The sequence below is a fragment of the Stigmatopora nigra genome, unplaced genomic scaffold (assembly GCF_051989575.1).
Source record: "Stigmatopora nigra isolate UIUO_SnigA unplaced genomic scaffold, RoL_Snig_1.1 HiC_scaffold_26, whole genome shotgun sequence".
Classification (NCBI taxonomy): domain Eukaryota; kingdom Metazoa; phylum Chordata; class Actinopteri; order Syngnathiformes; family Syngnathidae; genus Stigmatopora; species Stigmatopora nigra.
This window is the reverse complement of record NW_027551605.1, coordinates 763,537-783,229: the sequence shown is the minus strand read 5'-3', so window position 1 is coordinate 783,229 and position 19,693 is coordinate 763,537. Positions and strand designations below refer to the sequence as shown.

Here is a 19,693-nt window from a genome sequence, read left to right as displayed (position 1 = left end):
CAATCATCTAGCATGGCAACTTTCAGGTCTTCTTCGTCTTTTATTTTCCATCAAATGAATGCGAGATGAGATGGATCACATGAACTAAAAGAATTCCATTATGACAGCTCGCTCGGTGACAGCATTACAAAAAAGCCTGTACTTATGTGACTTGATGACTTGAAATTTATACGCTGTCACATTTCATCTTTTTCCATTGAGTTTAACCCCCATTCACTACCCTGGTTTTCCCTATACAAGATGGACATATACAGTGACCTAAAGAAAAAGCTTTTTGGCAGTAAAATCAACGAAAAAATTAATGATTTATATAACAGGTGTTTCTTAGAATAATGAAAAACTGAGGCAAATCAATGCAAGTATATCTTTCCTTTATTTAACATCGCAAACGGCAGTGAAGGGACTGTTTGGAGCTTTAGTGGCTTTTGTTCAGCTCAAAATAATAAACGCGTCCAAGGGGAGTTGTTTTAAAATGAATTGCACCTCAGTGGGGGTAATTTAGTCGAAGATAGCGTGTATTGGTTGTCGTTTATTATTGCTGAGCTCGTACCTCGTCGATTAATGAGTTACGGCGCAACCTGGAATGCTTGTCTATGATCAGACGTTAATTAACTAAGAATGAAAAAGGAACTTCCACACAATAGTGACATTTGAGAAAGATGTTTTGGTTAAAATCACGCGCCGATCTGCTATTTTGGGCATGTTTTTTCTCTCTCATTTGATGATTGATGGGAATCAATAGAAGGAAATAGAAAAGGGAGCCCTTCCCATTCCCATCAAAGCTGAGAGTGGCGGTTGAAGAAGGTCGCCCACCACTGAACTCAACATTTCACCCGCACGTCATTAATTATACTAGAGTCTTCTGGTAGCCAAATGCGCTTATGTTGCCTGTCAATGTACCACTCCGTACCTTCACGCGCCATTTGCAGTATCCATCACAATTTATTCTGATAGGAAAGAATGGAAATTGAATTAATACATTCCAGGGTCAAACTGTCTTCATCATAATTACTGTTCCATTCCATCTTTTGTAGCATAATGTTAACATTCCTAACGCCCATGCAGTATAACAAAATGAGCATATTTAGATACTAAACTCTCTCTCGTGTATATTTTTGAGAGCTGGTTTCAACAGTACTTCGATATTAAACAGTACTTCGATATTAAACAGTGCTTCGATATTAAACAGTACTTAGATATTAAACAGTACTTAGATATTAAACAGTACTTAGATATTAAACAGTACTTGGACATTTAACAGTACTTTGATAGTAAACAGTACTTAGATATTTAACAGTACTTAGATATTAAATAGGACTTGTGTATTAAACAGTACTTGGATATTAAACAGTACTTAGATATTAAAATAAACCAAAAGACCGGCGACCAATAGTCCCGTCACGTAAAATGATATATTATAATTTCATATCTACATGGGTGATTTCCACCTGTAGCAAATAGATATCACTTCAACGAAAAAGAGTTCACTTTATTGCATGGGCTCCTTTTCCAATATTATACCGTGAAGCCAGGACTCAGAGAGATGTACCACTTCTGTCACTCTTCTACTGCAACCATACTTTCATTTTCGGCCTTATGGTATCATCACTCTCTATAACTAGTTTCTGCAACCACCACAGAAACCCCCCAACAAGCGACTCGCACCCTGTCTTTTAATCTAGTCTCCTTGCATGACAGCATTTGCGTCTTCAGCTTCTCCGCAAAACAATAATATACAGCGGAGTTTGAGTTCACATTTCGCCTCCAGAGATTATAATGAGTATAATTAATGGAATAACGAAATATACCCCCTCCAGGGATCAAAAAACGGTTATTTATTTCCCATCACTGGTACACTCCTCGGTTACATAGTTGGAAATGAAAATCCAGAGACGGTACTGCGTGATTGTTTTTTTTTTTTTTAGCGGGTTATATCTTCATTATATTTAATGTTTATATGCAGTGTGAAAACATGGCATTCCCATCTTTTTAGGCAATTAGAGGCCTCCGAGTGGGCCCGATGAGCACAAAAGCCTGTGTGAATTCTCCTCTCAAGGTTAGGGAGTCTATAAGGGATGGATGGTGTGATGTGTTGGCGACAGGCAATGCTTTATTTTGAGAGAAATCCCTAAGCATTTTGAAAGTGGGATTTGACTCTGTTCAAGCTCATTTTGGGAAGATTGACCGCAACGTCCTCATTTCCTGGTTTCTGTGTTTAGCAGCAGCCCTCAGCATACAAATAGTTTTTTCGTGTGCATTTGTTTTGGGTTACTGGATTGACTAGAAATATTTATGGTCATTGAGGCAAACAGGCTTCAAGTGATTGAATGAGAGAACTTCACAAAAATATGTATTGATCTTGAAAATCTTGATTAGTTATTTTATTCTTCATTTTATTTAATAAGACTAGTTTTTTTGCATGTCACTGGATTTTAATCTAAGTTTTTTTTTGTGTCTTCAGGAGGAATATTTGAATCCATCGAGAGTGGCCCATCAGGAGCAGAAGAACTAGCCTTCAAATTTGCCTTGAACACAATCAACAGGAACCGCACATTGCTCCCCAATACCACGCTGACCTATGACATCCAGAGAATAAATATATTTGACAGCTTTGAAGCATCCCGCAAAGGTATGTAGACATTTAGAAAGTTTTGTCAATGTTTAAACACTTTTGTTGGAAAATAATTGGAAACACAATGGAGTTTTCCATTAAAGCATACTACATCTTTGCAAAGTCAGACTTTATTTTCTCCAATGTGTTAATTGGATCCCATTAAAATGGGCTTCTCTAGATAATGGCATAGTCATGAAATGTCCCGCTTTCATGCCTCACGGCTCCTCTTTTCTCATCCTCACCCCAGCATGTGACCAGCTGTCCCTCGGGGTGGCTGCCATATTTGGACCTTCACACAGCTCATCGGCCAATGCTGTCCAATCCATCTGCAATGCTCTGGGGGTGCCTCACGTCCAGACCAAGTGGAAACATCAGGTGTCGGACAATAGAGACTCCTACTATGTCAGCCTGTACCCGGACTTCTCCTCTCTCAGCCGAGCGATTCTGGACCTGGTGCACTTCTTCAAATGGAGAACCGTCACCGTGGTCTATGACGACAGCACAGGTACAGGTAACAGCTGCTGTTCCACTTCTTTTCTCAAGTCCAAAAGCCATTTCCGCCAAATCACAGGGGGTTGTTGTACTTTATGATGTTTAAACGTGCTAATCTCCGTGCCTTCGGGATAGCGAGAGGCACCAGATGGAAACGACAAAAGAGGCACTGCGAGTTCGCCGAGTGCTTTGCAACCTGTCAAACTAATTCAAAAATCAATAGCTTACTGTTCTACCTCAGTCCTCCAGGTGCAGCTCGTGTCAGTCTACCCGCAAAGACGGCAGAGGCACAAAAGAGTAAAAAGAGAACTAAAAAAAAAAAGGACCACATTACCCAGAATGACCCATTGTCTCTTCAGATTAATGCAATTCCGCAGTGTGCTAGTATGTGTGCTCTGACAGCCGCCATTAATAACACACAGACGCTTGATCTCCAGGGGGGTGGGGGGCTATGAGCCATTTTGTGCCCCCTTACGCTTTGTGAAGGGTCTCATAATGCGCCTTTTAAGAGACCAGTTGTATTTTAGCGGTTTGATATCTTTATGAGCTAAAAGGTAATTGCCCTGCCGAAGGTAACGACATTCAAATACTTGACGATTTATGAGCTTTAGGAGGAGATGGCAGCTTAATGCAAGGAAAATAGACCAAGTTATGAGGAGGTTTGAAATACTGACGAGTGACACCAATAGAAACATTCACATTTCTGCCGCTCGGCCTTTTTCACGTCTTTTTTATTGCCACCTCCTTGTATAATATTAGTTATCGACTTAGTCTCTTTCCGGGTGGCTCAATAGGATGATTTGAATATTAGAAAAGGTGCTACTGCACACATTCTTAGAAACTTAAGTCAATTTAAATTTGGGGAATTATTAGATAATATTTATTGAAACTAATGTCTAAATAACCCCCAAAAAGTATTCATCTAAAAATCATATGGGTTTAGTACACGGGTGGGCAAACTTTTAGGCCTGGGGGCCACATTGTCTTTAAAAATTTGACAAATGGGCCTGGTCAGCACAAGATATGATACATATAAAAAAGTGCATCTGTTAACAGTACATATGAAACATAAACAGAAAAAAAGGACTAAAGTATTAACATACTCATCACTCATCCTTAAAGTTAAAAGTATAAAGTACAAAGTCAAGTCAAAAGGAATGTATTAAGAAATATTAAAATGTAATTTTAAAAATGATATAGGGCCTGTGGTGGGCTGTAGTTTGCCCATGTCTGGTTTATAATCAATTATGTAGAATGCATGAAGATATCATTCAGGAAATATCTGTATTTACCTAATAATATTTGATCAAAATTCAATAATAATATATACAGCAAGGCTACTTATTTGTCATCTATGTAATTAACGGCCACATGCAGAGTTCAAGTTGAATCCATGTTGAGATTTTGTTTACTTGAATGAGTATGCTGGAAATGATTAGCATTGTTCAGCCCTGGTGGTGGTCCGCGCTCTAAAAATCACAGGCCACTGTTTAAATGTGTTGTCCATCTTAGACTACTTTCACTAGCTGGTTCCACTTTAGACCCTTCTCAGTTCCCATCGCTGGGAATATTTTGTTTCTTCTTTTGTTTTGTTTATCCTGTGGGCTCAGTGTTAAGGCTTTCTTAGTTCTTGTAGTAGTTTTGTTTTTTCGTGCGTGGGTTACGAATCCAGCTCCCCTTTGTACTCATCAACTGAATCTCCAGTGTTGTTCATTTTATTCGACCATAACAACCCAAGGATGTGGCTTGAGCAGCTTTTGATCTCCACTGTGGTTGATCAGATTTTCTCTGCAGATTTACACCAGAAAAAGTCATCTTAAAAATGGTGGGGTGCCGAGCTAGAAATCATTTTCTCTTTTTTTGCCATTCGGAAAATGGAGCAGTTGCTTCCTACTTTGTTTTTTCTTCTTTCCTGACAAATAACAAGGATGCTTACCCGACTAACAAAGAAAATAGCATAACAAAAACCACAATTTAAACCAGACTTTTACTTCTCAACATCCGCATTTCCATGGAAGCAATGCCTAAAAGTATAATTGAGTTAAACACCATCCCTCCATTACCTTTCTTTATCCTCCATTATCACAACAACAGGACCAACAAATAACTATGTGTCTTCCCTCAGTATTTTCTCCAGTTTTTCCCAAACTTAGCAAATACGAATGCCTTTCTACTTCCCTCCGTATACTACTAGCTACATATTGGTCACAGTGCTTATTATTGGATTACACTCGATAACTCTTAGTGATTTGATGTCACATCCCAGCGTGCTCGCCCTTTGCACGTTAACCTCAAATGATATCCCTTCCCAATTGGCCGAATCCATCTGTATACTCCCCCTGACCTCATCCTGACTTCCTCAGCATGTTGTCCAGCAAATCGCCCCAGTGTGGTGCTGAAAGGTGACATCTCAGCCCCTACAATCCTTCTCCAAGACCGGCCCCAAATGGTGATTGAGGCCAGGGAGTACCTACATAGAACCCACCTGGTACTCAGTGTGACAGCTGTGTTGCCTTCGCATCATCCCCCACCCCCCACCACTCTTTTTGCTGCCACCACTGCCTCCACCTGGCCCCAGGCTCACAAATCACACAGCTTCATGCTCCAGGGCCCTTAGCTACTGATTTGGAGCCTATCTGACGGCTGGCGGGAAAGACTATCGGAGGGGATAAAATATTCACACAAAGCCGTTAGAAGATCCAGGGGGAATGTCTGAAGGCATTAGTTCGAACCCACAAATATCTACACTGACAGTGTTTCGCAAACGTTCAACTCCCTTGACACTTTTTTTTTTTTTTTATTATTTAAAGCCCAACACCTCATTGAGTGACAGTATGAACAATAGAGATGACTTTTTTTCTGTATCGTTCCTCAGACATCCCACTTTTGGTAATCGATATATACTCAGTTGAGTAGAGAAGGCCTTTGGTCTCTTTCTTAGGTGATTCTACTGCATTTTTTTAAGTTTCTGGTCGATTTTTACCATGATTATGCCATGGAATTGACAGTGAAACTTGGAAACTTCTATGGGATGTCCTACAAAGTGTTGGCGCAGCAATACTGCCAACTAATTGACCTTCAGCTTAAAAAAAACACACCCTTAAGGTTTGTGGTTCATTTGTCAGTATCTAGGGTTAATCCATCCATTGATTTTCAATACCGCACTAGGGTCATGGGTCTTAAGGAACCGATCCCATCTGAATTAAATGAAGAGGTATGGTAACCTTATTGATAGCAATGGTGGCCTTCCAATTGTAAGAAAAATTGATGGTCATCACTCAAGGTCATCCATTTTTGTGTTTTCTTCAAGCCAAGAGTACTGTAGACTTGAAGTCAATGAAATATGTTCAAGTCATGTCGCCTTTTCTTTAAGTTTTCTGCAAAAACAGAGTCTGGTCGTAACATATGGGGAGCCATTAGAATTCACCCCGGGAGAGCTTTTTGGAGTTTCACCATCCTTCCCTACGATGCTTTTATTTTTCACAACAAGACATCCATGTTCCCATTTCACACCCCATCCAGTGATCCAGTCTCACTCCCGGGGACCCCATTAAAGTGCTCACACGGCAGTTCATTTCAACGTAAGAAATAGGCTCAGCTATTTTAAAGTGGTTCCATAAAAAAAAGGGGGGGAGAGAGAGAGAAAATCCTATCTCTCTTCAATTCTCAAAATACCCTCGGCCCTCCATCCATTTTTATAACCATGACAAGTAATCATCTCTCCTATCAATCCCAGCGTTTTCATCGCTGAACTCTGGAGTTCTCTTTCCTGGGGGGGTAACTCGTTGTGATCTTTCCACCCAAGCGTCCTTCAACACAAGCATGCGGACAAAGGTGGGAGCAAGATAAACAGATCCTGACTCATGAAAACTCAACTCTCTGTCCTCATTTCGACTGTAGTGTACACTGGAAAATTCTCTTGATACTTCCATATTAGTATATTTGTGTACTTTTTATGAGTAGGAGAATCAAAAGTATGGATTAGGGAAGCGTGCAGGTTTTATGGCATCTTTAACAATGACTTAAAAATGGCGGTGCATCAAACAATGCACATACCGACGGCGTCTTTTTAAACAGCCTGCCGTTGTTGCGTCTACTTTGTCTCCAGGACTCATTCGACTGCAGGAGCTGATCAAGGCTCCGTCACGATACAACATTCGTTTGAAGATTCGACAGCTGCCCACCGAGACCAAGGACGCCAAGCCACTCCTCAAAGAGATGAAGAAAGCAAAAGAGTTCCACGTCATCTTCGATTGCGGACATGAGATGGCTGCTTGGATACTAAAACAGGTATCGTTGCTTCATTAACATTCAACAGCCATAAGGAAGAAGCAAGTCATTTTATCCAGCTGCTTTCTGAATCCAATTAAAAGTGCAATTTACATAATGTGTCCAAACAGAAAGTGACAGCAGTTATCATCTGTTTTTCTTTTGTGAAAACTTTTCTAATGGTGGGCATCTGTGTGAATGGTTATTAGTTCATGGTTGTCAAATTCATTTTTATCACTAGCCACATTGTGGTCGGAGTGAATATGAAAATGAAAAATGGAACAATATACCCTTATCATATTACATTACATGTCATATAGAGTACACAACAAATTGGGGAATAAATGGTTTTGAAATGACAGGACAAACACAATTAGAGATTTTCACATAAATACTTGCAGCAGAAATAAACACAAATAATAAATATACAGATTTAATTTAGTCCATGGTCTAAAATAGTAAACATAACATAAATAACATTCATTCCAAGACAACAGGGAAGGAAAAGATGGTATACTGGACTAGTTATAGGTATCTAGGAATGCTAGATAGTCCATATCTTTCGTCTGGAATGTATTTGAGCTATTTCTTTGAAACCAGTGACTCGGAACAAGTATTAATAATGAGATTTTCATCTAGTCTTATTGTGCCAAATCCCTGGCAATGCAGGTATTGCATTTTTCAGCTCACGTGTGAAAACTGCACAAATAAGCAACCGTGGAGTATTTTTATGGACTACAATTTTAATAATGAAACCTTGAAGTGACCCTTTTTTTCCCTCCCGTAAACCAGTGAGAAATTATTCCCAATATGTATTTATTTTGAATTACACTCTTTGCAGCTATAGCACATTTTAACAACATAGAAAAAGAATCAATTTTTAGTGAAAAATGGCATTTTGAGTTGACTATTGCAAGGAAAAAAGTTTAAAATTTTAATAAAGTCATTATCATCCAAACCTAGCCTATCTACCCCTTAGCTCTAGTTATTACTCTTGGAAAAACTGATGAAAATGATTAAGATAGTGTCTTGCTCCATGCATCTGTAATCGCTTTATAAAATATGAGATCTTTGCGGCGAACCCACCGGTCTTCATGACACAATAGAGGGTTTTAATTAGAATATCTAATCTCACACACATGCATGCTAAATTCGTTTAATAGAAGCACATTCTTTATGGGAACCGCGGGGCGTCTTAATGAATGGACGTTGTCCCGGCAGCATATTGTTGGCTGAATTGCCTTTACAGCTGCGTCTCGACGGGAAACAACAAGAATGATTATTTATCGAAGAATTAAAGCAGCAGTTAGGAACATTTTTGCTCAGGGGCTCCCCCAACTGTTGTGAATTATAATATTTCCTGCTAAACAACCATTGACAGGGATACGAGCATAATAGTTAAAGAGGCGGAAGTTATAATTGACGAAACATTAGCTCACACGATAATATTTTCAAAGAGAAAAGAAAAAGTCGAGGCATTTCAGAACAATCCTGGCAGCCTTATAAGATACAAATACAAAAGGTACAGTTATGCCTCATTCTACTGTGTATTTAAACTGTGCATTGGCTTTTCAGGACCATGGACAGCTCTAGAAAAAAGTCATTTATTGGTAATCATTTTTTTGAAAATTGATGTACTGGTTGATTACCACTAAATGACTTTTTCTAGAGCTGTCCATGGTCCTGAAAAGGCAATGCACAGTTCAAATACACAGTAGAATGAGGCATAGCTGTACCTTTTGTACTTTTTGTCTGTGACGGTATGTTAGACGGACTCAAATATACCGTGAAAATGAAGTTATTTGTGTGTATGCAAAATAAAATGATTGATGAGTTCACAGATAATGTCACTTTCAAAAATTGAAAATGAGAAAGGGAGCTTTTGGCCCAAGTAAACACATTTTTTAGTTTAAAGATCATTTCCGTTCTGGAGTTTTTAATCTCTTTTTCATCTGTCGCCCTGAATGTCATATTTTCATTTAGTCACCAAAAAATGAAACTTGTTTGACTGACGAGAGGCGACTGAGACGTGATGGCACTCTCAAACAGAAAGCCATTTCTAATTCTTGTTTTAATAGATCGAAATGCACCATCATTGTCTCATGGGTGGCATTCTGAAATGGCAGCGATTTAATGAAACGGGGATGCACTTCATGAATAAAGAGTAAATGAAAGTGAAAAATGAAAAAAGGAAAAAATGAAAAGCTCCAAAACCATTAGGTCATTCATTTTGATTGCTCTTTTGACCTGCAGGCACTGGCCATGGGGATGATGACAGAGTACTATCACTATATTTTTACCACCCTGGTGAGTCAACTGCCATTTTTTTTTTATATTGCCTTGATTAAATGATGTGTTGTCATTGTTATTTTTTATTTATTTTTTTTGCTCGGCTCCATTAGTCGAATTGCTTGTCCAATTCTCCGCTGTTTACCTGCTGTGTCTTTGGTCTCTGAGAATAACTCATCCAGTTCAAAAACAACTCCCCATTATTTAAACTATCAGCTGACTTTGTTGTGATTGACAAGGTTGAACTTTGCAGACAGCTAACTATAAATACACCCTTTGAAATTTCATCACATTCAACTTCAATTGATTTCACAAATCCCAGACCAACCTTATGCACCCAAAATTTGCCATCCTGAATCATAAGCGGTGAAAGCAAAAGCAGTTTGGAAATATTGTAGCGTGCCTCTGACAGCATTTGTTGTTTGATCAAGACTCTACAAAGAGAGACGTAGATGAAACAAGGCACACACATTGGCTGAACTCGAGTGAAAATTGGAGGTCTTCTAGCTGGGCTAATAGCCCTGACGAGGATGTACTGTCAGCTATTAAGTCCATTATGGCCCTAATAAACATGTGACACTTTGTTACCTTGGCACTAAATGACAGCGCTTGAACAAGACTGACTTGGAAATGACATGTGACAAGCTTGACCATCCAAACTAATTACTACCACACGTAAAGGTTTGGGGACACACCCCATTAAATTCTGTACCAGGTTTGACGAGAACCTTATGCGCCATTCGGTGTAAATTGTTCCTTTTTCCGAAACATTCTGAGCAAAAAAATTTGCATTTGAATGCATGGCATTGATTGAAAATAGACACAAATACTGGTGAATATTTGTTGTCGTCCTTTTTGCAACCTTTTCAAGACCCGTTTCTTTATTTGCATGAAGTGTGAATGCATTATGGTATATGAAAAGACAAGATTACACATAGGATTATGTTTTATATTTAGTTTTTTTCTTGCAGTCATTGCCTTGGGAAAACGCTAAATGGACAGAATGATCACTGTCGCGTTTTTTTTTTTGCAAGCGACTGGAAATTGTGTTTGAAGTCAAATGTGTCTTGCATGTATAGATTCAGATCAAGCTACAGATCGGGCTGTCTGCCCATGCCTTCCTTCTCCACGGGTGCTTTTATCCAAAAGACAAAGAAGATGAAGCCATTGACAGCAGATGCGGTTTATATATAGCCACTGAGATTATTCCAATCTTACTTTGTCATGCTAACTAGGACGGACAAGGAGAAATGTCTAAATAACACGAGCTGTCAAAATATTTCACTAGTCTAACTAATGTATGTGTGGAAATGTACTGAGCAAGATGCCACAGCACCCGCCCCAGGCAAAATTCATTAATGCTGGGGGTCTCGTACTTTTTTTTTGGGTCCAGGAACCCTTGGAGAATGTTTTCAAAAGACACCCTCAAGCTTCTAATGCCAATTAAAGATAACTAGCAGTTGTATGTCTTAAGGCCATAGGAATTAAAACCTTGCATATTTTCAAGGGGAAAAAAAGGACAAATTGTTATGACACCAAGTTAATATATGGAAGACAAATAAAAATGCAATGATCTGGTCAAAAAGTACTTTTTATAGAACAAATGTGTTCTCATTAGAAGGATAGACTAAAAATATACTATTATTATTACAGGCTTAATTGGAAAATTCAACATATTCCTTTGAATATAACATTTTTTTCAGATTAATATAACCTAAAATTAAAAATAAAAGGCTGTTTTGGTCAGAGAGAAACTTACATTAGTTGCATTTGAGTTGTTGTCGCAGGTTCGGCGACTTATAGTCCAGACAATATGGTACCCACACCAATATTTTGAAGGAAAAATGTCACAAGTCACTACACATTAGTCTGTATATTAATTTTGTGTACTGTCTGTGGACTTTGACTGCATGCTGCTTGCCAGGCGACTTTATCATCAAGCACTCTGTCAGACTTGAAGTCCAACTCTCCTGGCTGTATGTTGGTAACCTGCCAACATAGCACACCACTTTCAGGTCCAGGCAGCAAACAGCGACAGTGTCGCTTCATTTCCGGCTGCTGTGTCAACACTACTGTGTCGGCCACGAGTGCCAAAATGCAGGACAATTGGGTTGTCCTTCTACGTGCTTGTGTGACAAATGGCAGCACACCAAACGCCTACCTGTAACCTTGACAAAATTGAAAAATAAACGGGAAAAAATATAACGCTTTAGCCAGCAGTAGCATCACAGAAAAAAACATCAATGGCATATATATAACTGCATATATATATATATATATATATATATATATATATATATATATATATATATATATATATATATATATATATATATATATATATATATATATTTTTTTTTTTTTTTTTTTTTTTTTTTTTACTATTTTTCTATAAAATATATGAGAAAACAACATGTAAATTATGTGCTTTTAGGACCTTTTCGCCTTGGACATGGAACCCTACCGTTTCAGTGGAGTGAACATGACTGGTTTTCGCATCCTCAACACTGAAAATTCTCAGGTGTCGTCCATTATCGAGAAGTGGTCCATGGAACGGCTACAAGCTCCGCCCAAGCCGGATTCAGGCCTCCTGGATGGATTCATGACGGTAAGGCCAAAAAAACATTATTTGTCCACTTTAAACACAGTAAAATTCATCCATAGCCGATGAGGTTTGAAGCATTGTGGTTCCGCTACATAAAGGTTGGCAGCCTCCAAGTATTTTTTTTACACATTTTCCTCGTAAGTTTGATGTTATGATCTGCAGTGATGCTGTTTATGGTGTGTGATCATAGCATGACGGTCTTCTACCCGGCGCTTTTTGTTGGTGCTCAGATGTTCGGTAATGAGCTGGTGTGGATGGTAATAGGCATTTATCTGCCCTCCTGCCTCTCTCATCTCTCCTCTGGGAGTGTGGCCAAAATATGACAATCTGTCAATGTTCATGCAGAGACACTGGGAGAGTAGAACGGAAGGGAACCGACTGGGTCGGGTTGCCAGGGGGGGAGCGGATTGGATGTAAATAATGGCCTTGTTTTTTTTGGGCTGCTGTCCAAGAGTGCGTGGGATAAGGTGATTTGAAAGTGAAAAGGGAGATACGGAGCTCGTCAGGAACAATCAAGGTCCTTTCCTGGCTTTTGTTGTTGGAAACAGTCGATTTACTCAGCCAACCTTCAAAGCGCAAGCATCTATCAACAGGTCTAGCCTTCATCTTGACATATTTAAGATCCAGTATCAGAGAACAACTTAGAGGAACAATAAAGGTCAAACAACTGATTTGAAAGGATTTTTTTTAAATAACAAAAGGTTTATATTGATCCCTAACTTTTTTAGATTTTGTTGTCGTCTAACATGTTTATTCTTGGTTTATAATAGAAATTTAAAAAATGCGCCTGATACGTCAATGCAACTTATAGTCCAGAAGATACGGTAGTTTCTATTGTTCAGTGTGCACTTGCAAACCAATTTTAACTTCTACGTCCTGTTTTTATTTATTTATTTATTGAATAACCCCCAAATTTTAAGGTGATAATTGCTAATTATGCTTCCAATCCACTCTATGGTATTCATCATGTAATGAACCATATTCTGTTTTTGTGGTCGACAAACAAACTCATGCTAAATGAAAATGTTATAATTGCATTTGAAATAAGTACATATAAATGTTTGCTTCAATCATTTGCTTGTCACAAATTGGCACATCTCTAAAGACTATAGGCTCAGTGGGGGGCTCTTTTAAATAATCATAAATCCAGAGGCTCCCAATTGAGTATTTCATTAGCGCCGACTATTTATAAATCCTGGCGCTCATGTATTTTATTCTTTAGAGTGTTCCACTCTTCATATTGAGTGACTGCAAAGATAAGAGCGTGAATATAAAAAGCCACTTTTATAGTATAATAAATGCAAAGGGTTGGGGGTGAAGGCAAAAGAATAATCATGTTTTTAATTCAATGTTTTCTCACGTGTATTTAGATATCTCTTCTTTTTTTTTTCATGTATCTTGTGGTGAGTGTCAGCATCACCCCGGAGGCTATCGTTCAATTAAAAGCAAAATGGAGACTGCAGCAGGCACAAAGTGACCTTTCACCCTTGCCCACCCCCCCCCCTTCTTTATTTCCTCTCCCTTTGCGCTTTGTTCTTACCCTCTACTTGAGAGAAAAAAATAAATAATAAAGCCGCAGTGGGCTTTTGGAGGTAGGCAACAGTTGTGTGGCAGTGGTTACCGCGGCAACCACTGTCCGTGTCACCTTGTGATTTTTTCCAGGATTGGATTGATTGACTTAGAAGAGGGCAGTCATTGATGGGGGGGGGCGGGTACGCCGCAAGCATTAAAAGGCAACGTGGGGTGTTTCATTCCTCCACCTTTATGCTGTCGTTAATGCGGAGGGGTGGATAATCTCGGTGACACACTGCGCCTTAGGTGATGTGAAGCGTTGTCTTTGGCAAGGACGCATAATGAGAAGGCCATTTTTGGCCTCGAAGCCATGAACAAGCTGTGCCGTTGCGTCGAAACTCTGCTTAGACTAAAGATACTTGATTAGTCAGCTTCGTTTGTGGATTTTTTTTTTTTTTTGAAGAGAGTTTCCCCAAGGGGGAAGCCAATCAAAAGTAAATTAAACACCATTAAAAAGCCACAAGCTGCAGACGGATGTATGGATGGATCTATTCTTGATAATTATTTTCTCCTCTGCTTATAATTGTTGCCTTTAGCTAATAAGATTCTTCTTCTTTTTTGCTATTCGGATCCTTTTAAATCCCCGTTCACAGAGCTCAGAACGTACTCGGATTTAATTGAAGGAGGGAGAGAAAAAAAAACAGATTCCCAGATGTGTGCCTCGCTAAGGATTAAAGCCCGACCATTTTCTTCATCTGCATCATTTCACTTATGTCGGTTTCATTGAGCTATAATTACCCATCGGGATCAGTGTTCTCCGGTGTCATCCGCACAATAGGAAATTCTGCTGTAATAGCTCGTTATAATGACTGGCTCATTAATTGAGATCAGTTATTTGAATAATAAATATGACATGATGGGGCTTTTTTTCCTATGGGATGCTGTTAAACGAGAACGCTGAAAGATTTTACACACTTTTTGAATTAGTGTAGAAAGTACGACGTGAGAGGACGTTTGGGAAGTTTGTTTTTCAGTCAAATTGTTGTCATTGTACCTATTTTTTCTTGTTAATGCTTCATATTTATGAATTCATTGGTGTTATAAAACATTTGCCTTCATATTTCCTTAATGTCAATTTGAGAATAATTGTTCTTGTGATTTTTAAAGGTTTGGAAGTGCAGTTTCTAATATTTTAGTTGCCTAGATTTGTGAGTTAGTCCATTAGAATCATCTTTTTCTTTTGTGTGACCACATTTCCAAGCATAAATATCTATATGACATAATGTAATTGAGGTTATCAAATAGTTTTGAGGCATCTACAGTTGTTTCACTCAAAAATTTGATGCAGTTTACAGCCAAAATGTTTTTAGTGAACACAATTCCATCCAGTAATGCGCCTGCCTCTCTCAGTCGTTGTTAAAAGCTGTGTGCCTCCATAGGAAACAAATTGCTTCCTGCTTACAAGGGATCCTCAGGAAATGATGCATGCACTCGTGATGTCCCATTGCACCAAGTCTGTAACATACATTCATTTGCCCTCCCACTCTTATTGGACAACGCGTTCTTTCATGCTTGGGATACATGCAGATTTATGTGTAATTAGCAGCCAGATAATTTTTTTCTATTATGATTTGTTAAAGACTTGACAGGGCCATCATTTGCATTCTATGTGTAAGCACTTTTTGCAAAATAATTGATCAAAATAGGACCCCGAGATGTTACATTGTGACAAGGAGCATGCATGCATTGAATCTGAGGGCTTACCTTATTTTTTTTTTTGTGTTTGGGGATTTTAGGATTTATTTATTTAGATACATATGTATTTAGACTGAGTGTGAGTGAGGGTTCAATCCCAAGGTCGGTCCTCACTGTGTGGCGTTTGAATGTTTTCCCCAGGCTTGCGTGTGTTAAATCCGGGTACTCCGTTTTCTTCACACATCTAGAGTAGCCTTTTGAAGACTCTAAATTGTGTACATTAATGTGTGCTATGGAATTCAGGGTGTCTTTCCCCTACTCCCCATAGTTGACCGGGATAGGCTCCAGCACCCCCTAAGAAACCTTGCAGGGATAAGTAGTTCAGAAATTGAATGAATGGAAAATAATTCTATTATTATGATTTTCTTTTTTGTTCCTAATGGAAGTATATGCTAATTTGCATTAAAAAAAAACTGGAGATTTTCATATTACATTAGAGTATTGATCTAGCAAAATCTTGGCTTTTATGTTCAGGCAAAAAAAAAGAGGATTTCGGAAATTATGGTATCTCAACCAAATTGAGTGCTCTATTCATTTTGTTCTATTGTCTGATTCCATTTTGTCAGGGAGCTACATAGGTCTAACAACCACACTACACGATCCGCCCATATTCCCATTGGCTCCATTCAAACGACATTTCAAGCAAATCATAGTCCTCTGTGGGCAGTTTAGTGCTTTCCCATCCAAGCCCCTCTGGTCAGACGACAGACATATTCTACAATTTTGTCCAAAATGAATCAATGCACAAATAGGATTTACTGGATATTAGATTCAGCATTTACTGCGGATTTATTTTATTTGTTCAAAGCTTTGCAGCCTAAATTAAGTTTTACACAGCACCGGGTGTGCTCACGTCAAGCATCCACACCTAATATAATTCCGCAACCATTAAGGAGCGGAAGCTTTGACTGACAGCTCAGCACTGTTATCAGTCAGCGTATAAGCTTATCACTCATTGCACCCTGCCAGCGGCTAAACATACATTGCACGGCGGGTCTTAGTTAGCAAAAATGCATCCGTAAATACACATACAGGTGATTATTATTTACAGTTCCAATGGTGTAGTTAATGTGCCATCAAAGTCAACCGTACCTTGTTTATTGGCAACAACATAGGGAAAGAAATGCCGCTTTAATTTCTAGGAGGTGAAGGTTGGATCGAGGCTGTGTTCCCAGTAGGCCAAGGAGAGAAAGAAGCTTTTTAAAGACCACGACTGTGGAGAGCGGACACTCGGTGGCCTGTGCCGGCCACCACCAGCTGGGCTTGGCACAGCATCAACATCATTAGCCATCGTGCTCCCTTGGCCCATAGAAGCCTTTTTGTGGGAGGGGGCTGGGGGGGGAAAGTGGCAGGAAGATAGTCTACAAGGAAGATTGCCTTGTGTAGTCATGCTGTGTCTGTTGGTCATCCTAAAGACACCCTATGTGACAGATTTTATTTGAAATAAAAGCTTCAGGATGATACTTATTGCCCTTTTGTTGGCTAGAATAGTTCCAATAGGGAGTGTGGAAATGCAGAATAGTGTCTTTCCGATTGGTTTTAATTGGTCTTTTTTATTTTTTAGTAGTTCTTGGCTTGCTGTTGTCAGCCACTCCCAATTAAATTGGATTTCTTGTTATCTAAAAGTGTCAATGGGTTGTTTTAATATAAATTTTCTTCTTTGTTTACTAAGAATACTTAACATTATCCAAAGGCTATCAGTGAATCTAGATGGCAAAAAGTACAAGGAACATTGCTAAAGGATTTTGGTGGTTTTTGTCAGGATTAGTTGCAATTAAAACCCATTTGATTTGTTTATTTCACCATAAAAAGCAGAGAATTGATTACGTTTTTAACCTACTTAAATATTTATTATTACAAAACCTTGTGTGTTGTCATTGACCATCAAAAAAGTCCTTAAAGTACCTCCTAAATTATTCTACACATCCAAACTGTTGAGTTTACCAAATATAACCGCCTCTACTTATTCCACAATTGCCTTATATTTTCTTTATATTCCCGCTTAGGTCACTCTTGTTATTATGAGCCACATATGGCTTAAGGCGCATACTTATGACTGCATTGATATCATGATATACGTGCCATAACTCACTAAAAGCTCAACACATACTTGCCTCATGCGTTTTGAGAAAAAAAAACATTTTAAATGTTAAATATTTGTATGAGTGTAGCACACATCAGCAGCAGTTATGTTGCACAATGTAATGCGCAAAGATCTAAGTCATTACATTGGAAATGTTCTGCAGTGTTGCTAAGATATAGAAGTACCTTAGAAGGCTGCACGGCCATCATGAGTTGAGGCAGCGGGGGGGCATGTGTGTCACGGTCACACTAGTGCTCAGGAATATTGCCTGGCCTTGGGGGAGGAGGGGGTGATAGTGACAAGCCATCAGCGCTGGTGGAAGCGGCCCTCCCACCTACTCATAAAGACAGGCGTCACACTGTGCAGAATATAGAGCGTTATCATGAGAAAAAAAAATACAAGAACACAACATCACACACAAAGAAAAAGGAAGGATGAGTGAGCAAATCAAAGCAATGACAAGCTGTAAGTAATGCCTCAAACCTTGGACAAAAACTTTGAAAATGTCCTACGTCTAATCTCGGTAGCTCAGCAAATATCTAATGGCGTTACATAAAGAATGTTTTTTTCCGCCTTTGGCTTTTTGTGTATTATAATTTGTGTATTTTATTTGGGGATGCGATGAAAAGGAGGATGAGAGGATGTTTTTTTCTTTATGGCTGTGTACCAGCTTGGTTAAATTATATAATTTAGTTGATTGTTTATTAAGTCTGTTAATGCTTAAATGTCAGGGGTAAGGAGACTATGGCTCAGGAGCCATATGCGGCTCTTTTGATAGGTGCATATGGCTGTCTGATAACTTGTGAGCTTAAAATATGGAAACTGCACCAATAGGAGACCTTTTCTACTTTAAAAGTGGTGAAATTCATTTTTAAAATGCACATATTTTCATGTTTGTTTACTTTTAAATTCTGTGTATGGCTCTCAAGGCATAATATTTGAAAATATGAATTGTTTAATGCTCTCTCTGTAGAAAAGATTCCTGATTCCTGTTCTATGTTAACAGATTTGGGACTTGGATTGGATTGGATAACTTTTATTTGGCTATAAAAGTGAAAAGTTCAAATGAAAGTGAATTCAGTGCATTTCCATATCGTCAAGATCTCTTCAACTATATTTTTTACATGTTATTGACAGTGTTAACTTTGTTTTTCCACTTATGGGATGGTTACAATCGTCAATTGCGACAAATTGACTCTGAGAGCCATTAATTCTGTTTCCATATTTTCCTCTAGGGAAAATATTTGGACTCTCATGTTATGATAAATCTTCTCCCACTTAAAATGGACAGCCATCGTCACGCATGCTGCACATAAGTGCAGAAAAACATCACATGTAAACACAAATAGCCAAATTGGCTTCTTTTAAAGGGTAGCCTGTAGCCTCCTGTAGTCTTCTAGCTAAGCAAGCCCGGAGGCAGTTTAAAGCTGAAGGGAAAGGTCCTCATGTTAAACCCTGTTTTGATAAGACATACCAGTCCGTGACATGCTGCTAATTGGTGAAAAGTGGGAAGCCAGCTGTCACTTGAAGGATCTACTTGGATAACTCTGCACCGCAGCTTTTAATGACTCCATCAAATTAAAAAAGTTACATGGTGTTTCAGCAAACTTACAAGGACGTTTAGCTTTCAGTTTTGTTTTCCAGACAGTTGTAAATTTCTTCTCTGGATATGTTTTTGCTGGCAGGGAAACAGAAAAGCCACCAAAGGTTAGAGAAGAGGAAAGGTGTTGCAAAACTATGAAGGAATCAATAAGAATTGCATGGAAAGTCATAGAGTCAGGCTAATTATGCATGTATTTATTGCATGGTAACAATACACACAAAAAATTACATGTATTTTATTCCCTCTATCACCACAAGCTTTCTCTTTAGACAAAAAAAACTTTTAGGGCTTTATATTCTTTCAAGCATTTCCTACATCTTGAGTAGGATAGAATGTACTTTCACATAAATTTGGCACCATCACTACATCTATTACTCACGGTTTCCTGGATAGAAAAAGTTTTATTTTCTTGTGATAAAAAAAAGGTACGCATGAATAAATAAAGACAGTAGTGTTGCTTTGAATGTCGAA

At 38.6% G+C, this 19,693-nt stretch overlaps 1 protein-coding gene across 2 annotated transcripts in view; it reads left to right on the top strand.

The window, feature by feature from the left end:
* LOC144192354 (glutamate receptor ionotropic, kainate 2) overlaps window positions 1–19,693 on the top strand; it is a 66,709-nt gene that overhangs the window by 20,791 nt on the left and 26,225 nt on the right. The window contains exons 2-6 of one of the 2 annotated variants that reach the window (XM_077711388.1): window positions 2,462–2,629; window positions 2,862–3,119; window positions 7,215–7,396; window positions 9,629–9,682; window positions 12,099–12,272. In XM_077711388.1, the coding sequence (XP_077567514.1) occupies window positions 2,462–2,629; window positions 2,862–3,119; window positions 7,215–7,396; window positions 9,629–9,682; window positions 12,099–12,272 (836 nt within the window). Of the gene's footprint in view, window positions 1–2,461; window positions 2,630–2,861; window positions 3,126–7,214; window positions 7,397–9,628; window positions 9,683–12,098; window positions 12,273–19,693 lie in introns of both variants that reach the window. The other variant, XM_077711387.1, reaches the window with a different exon arrangement.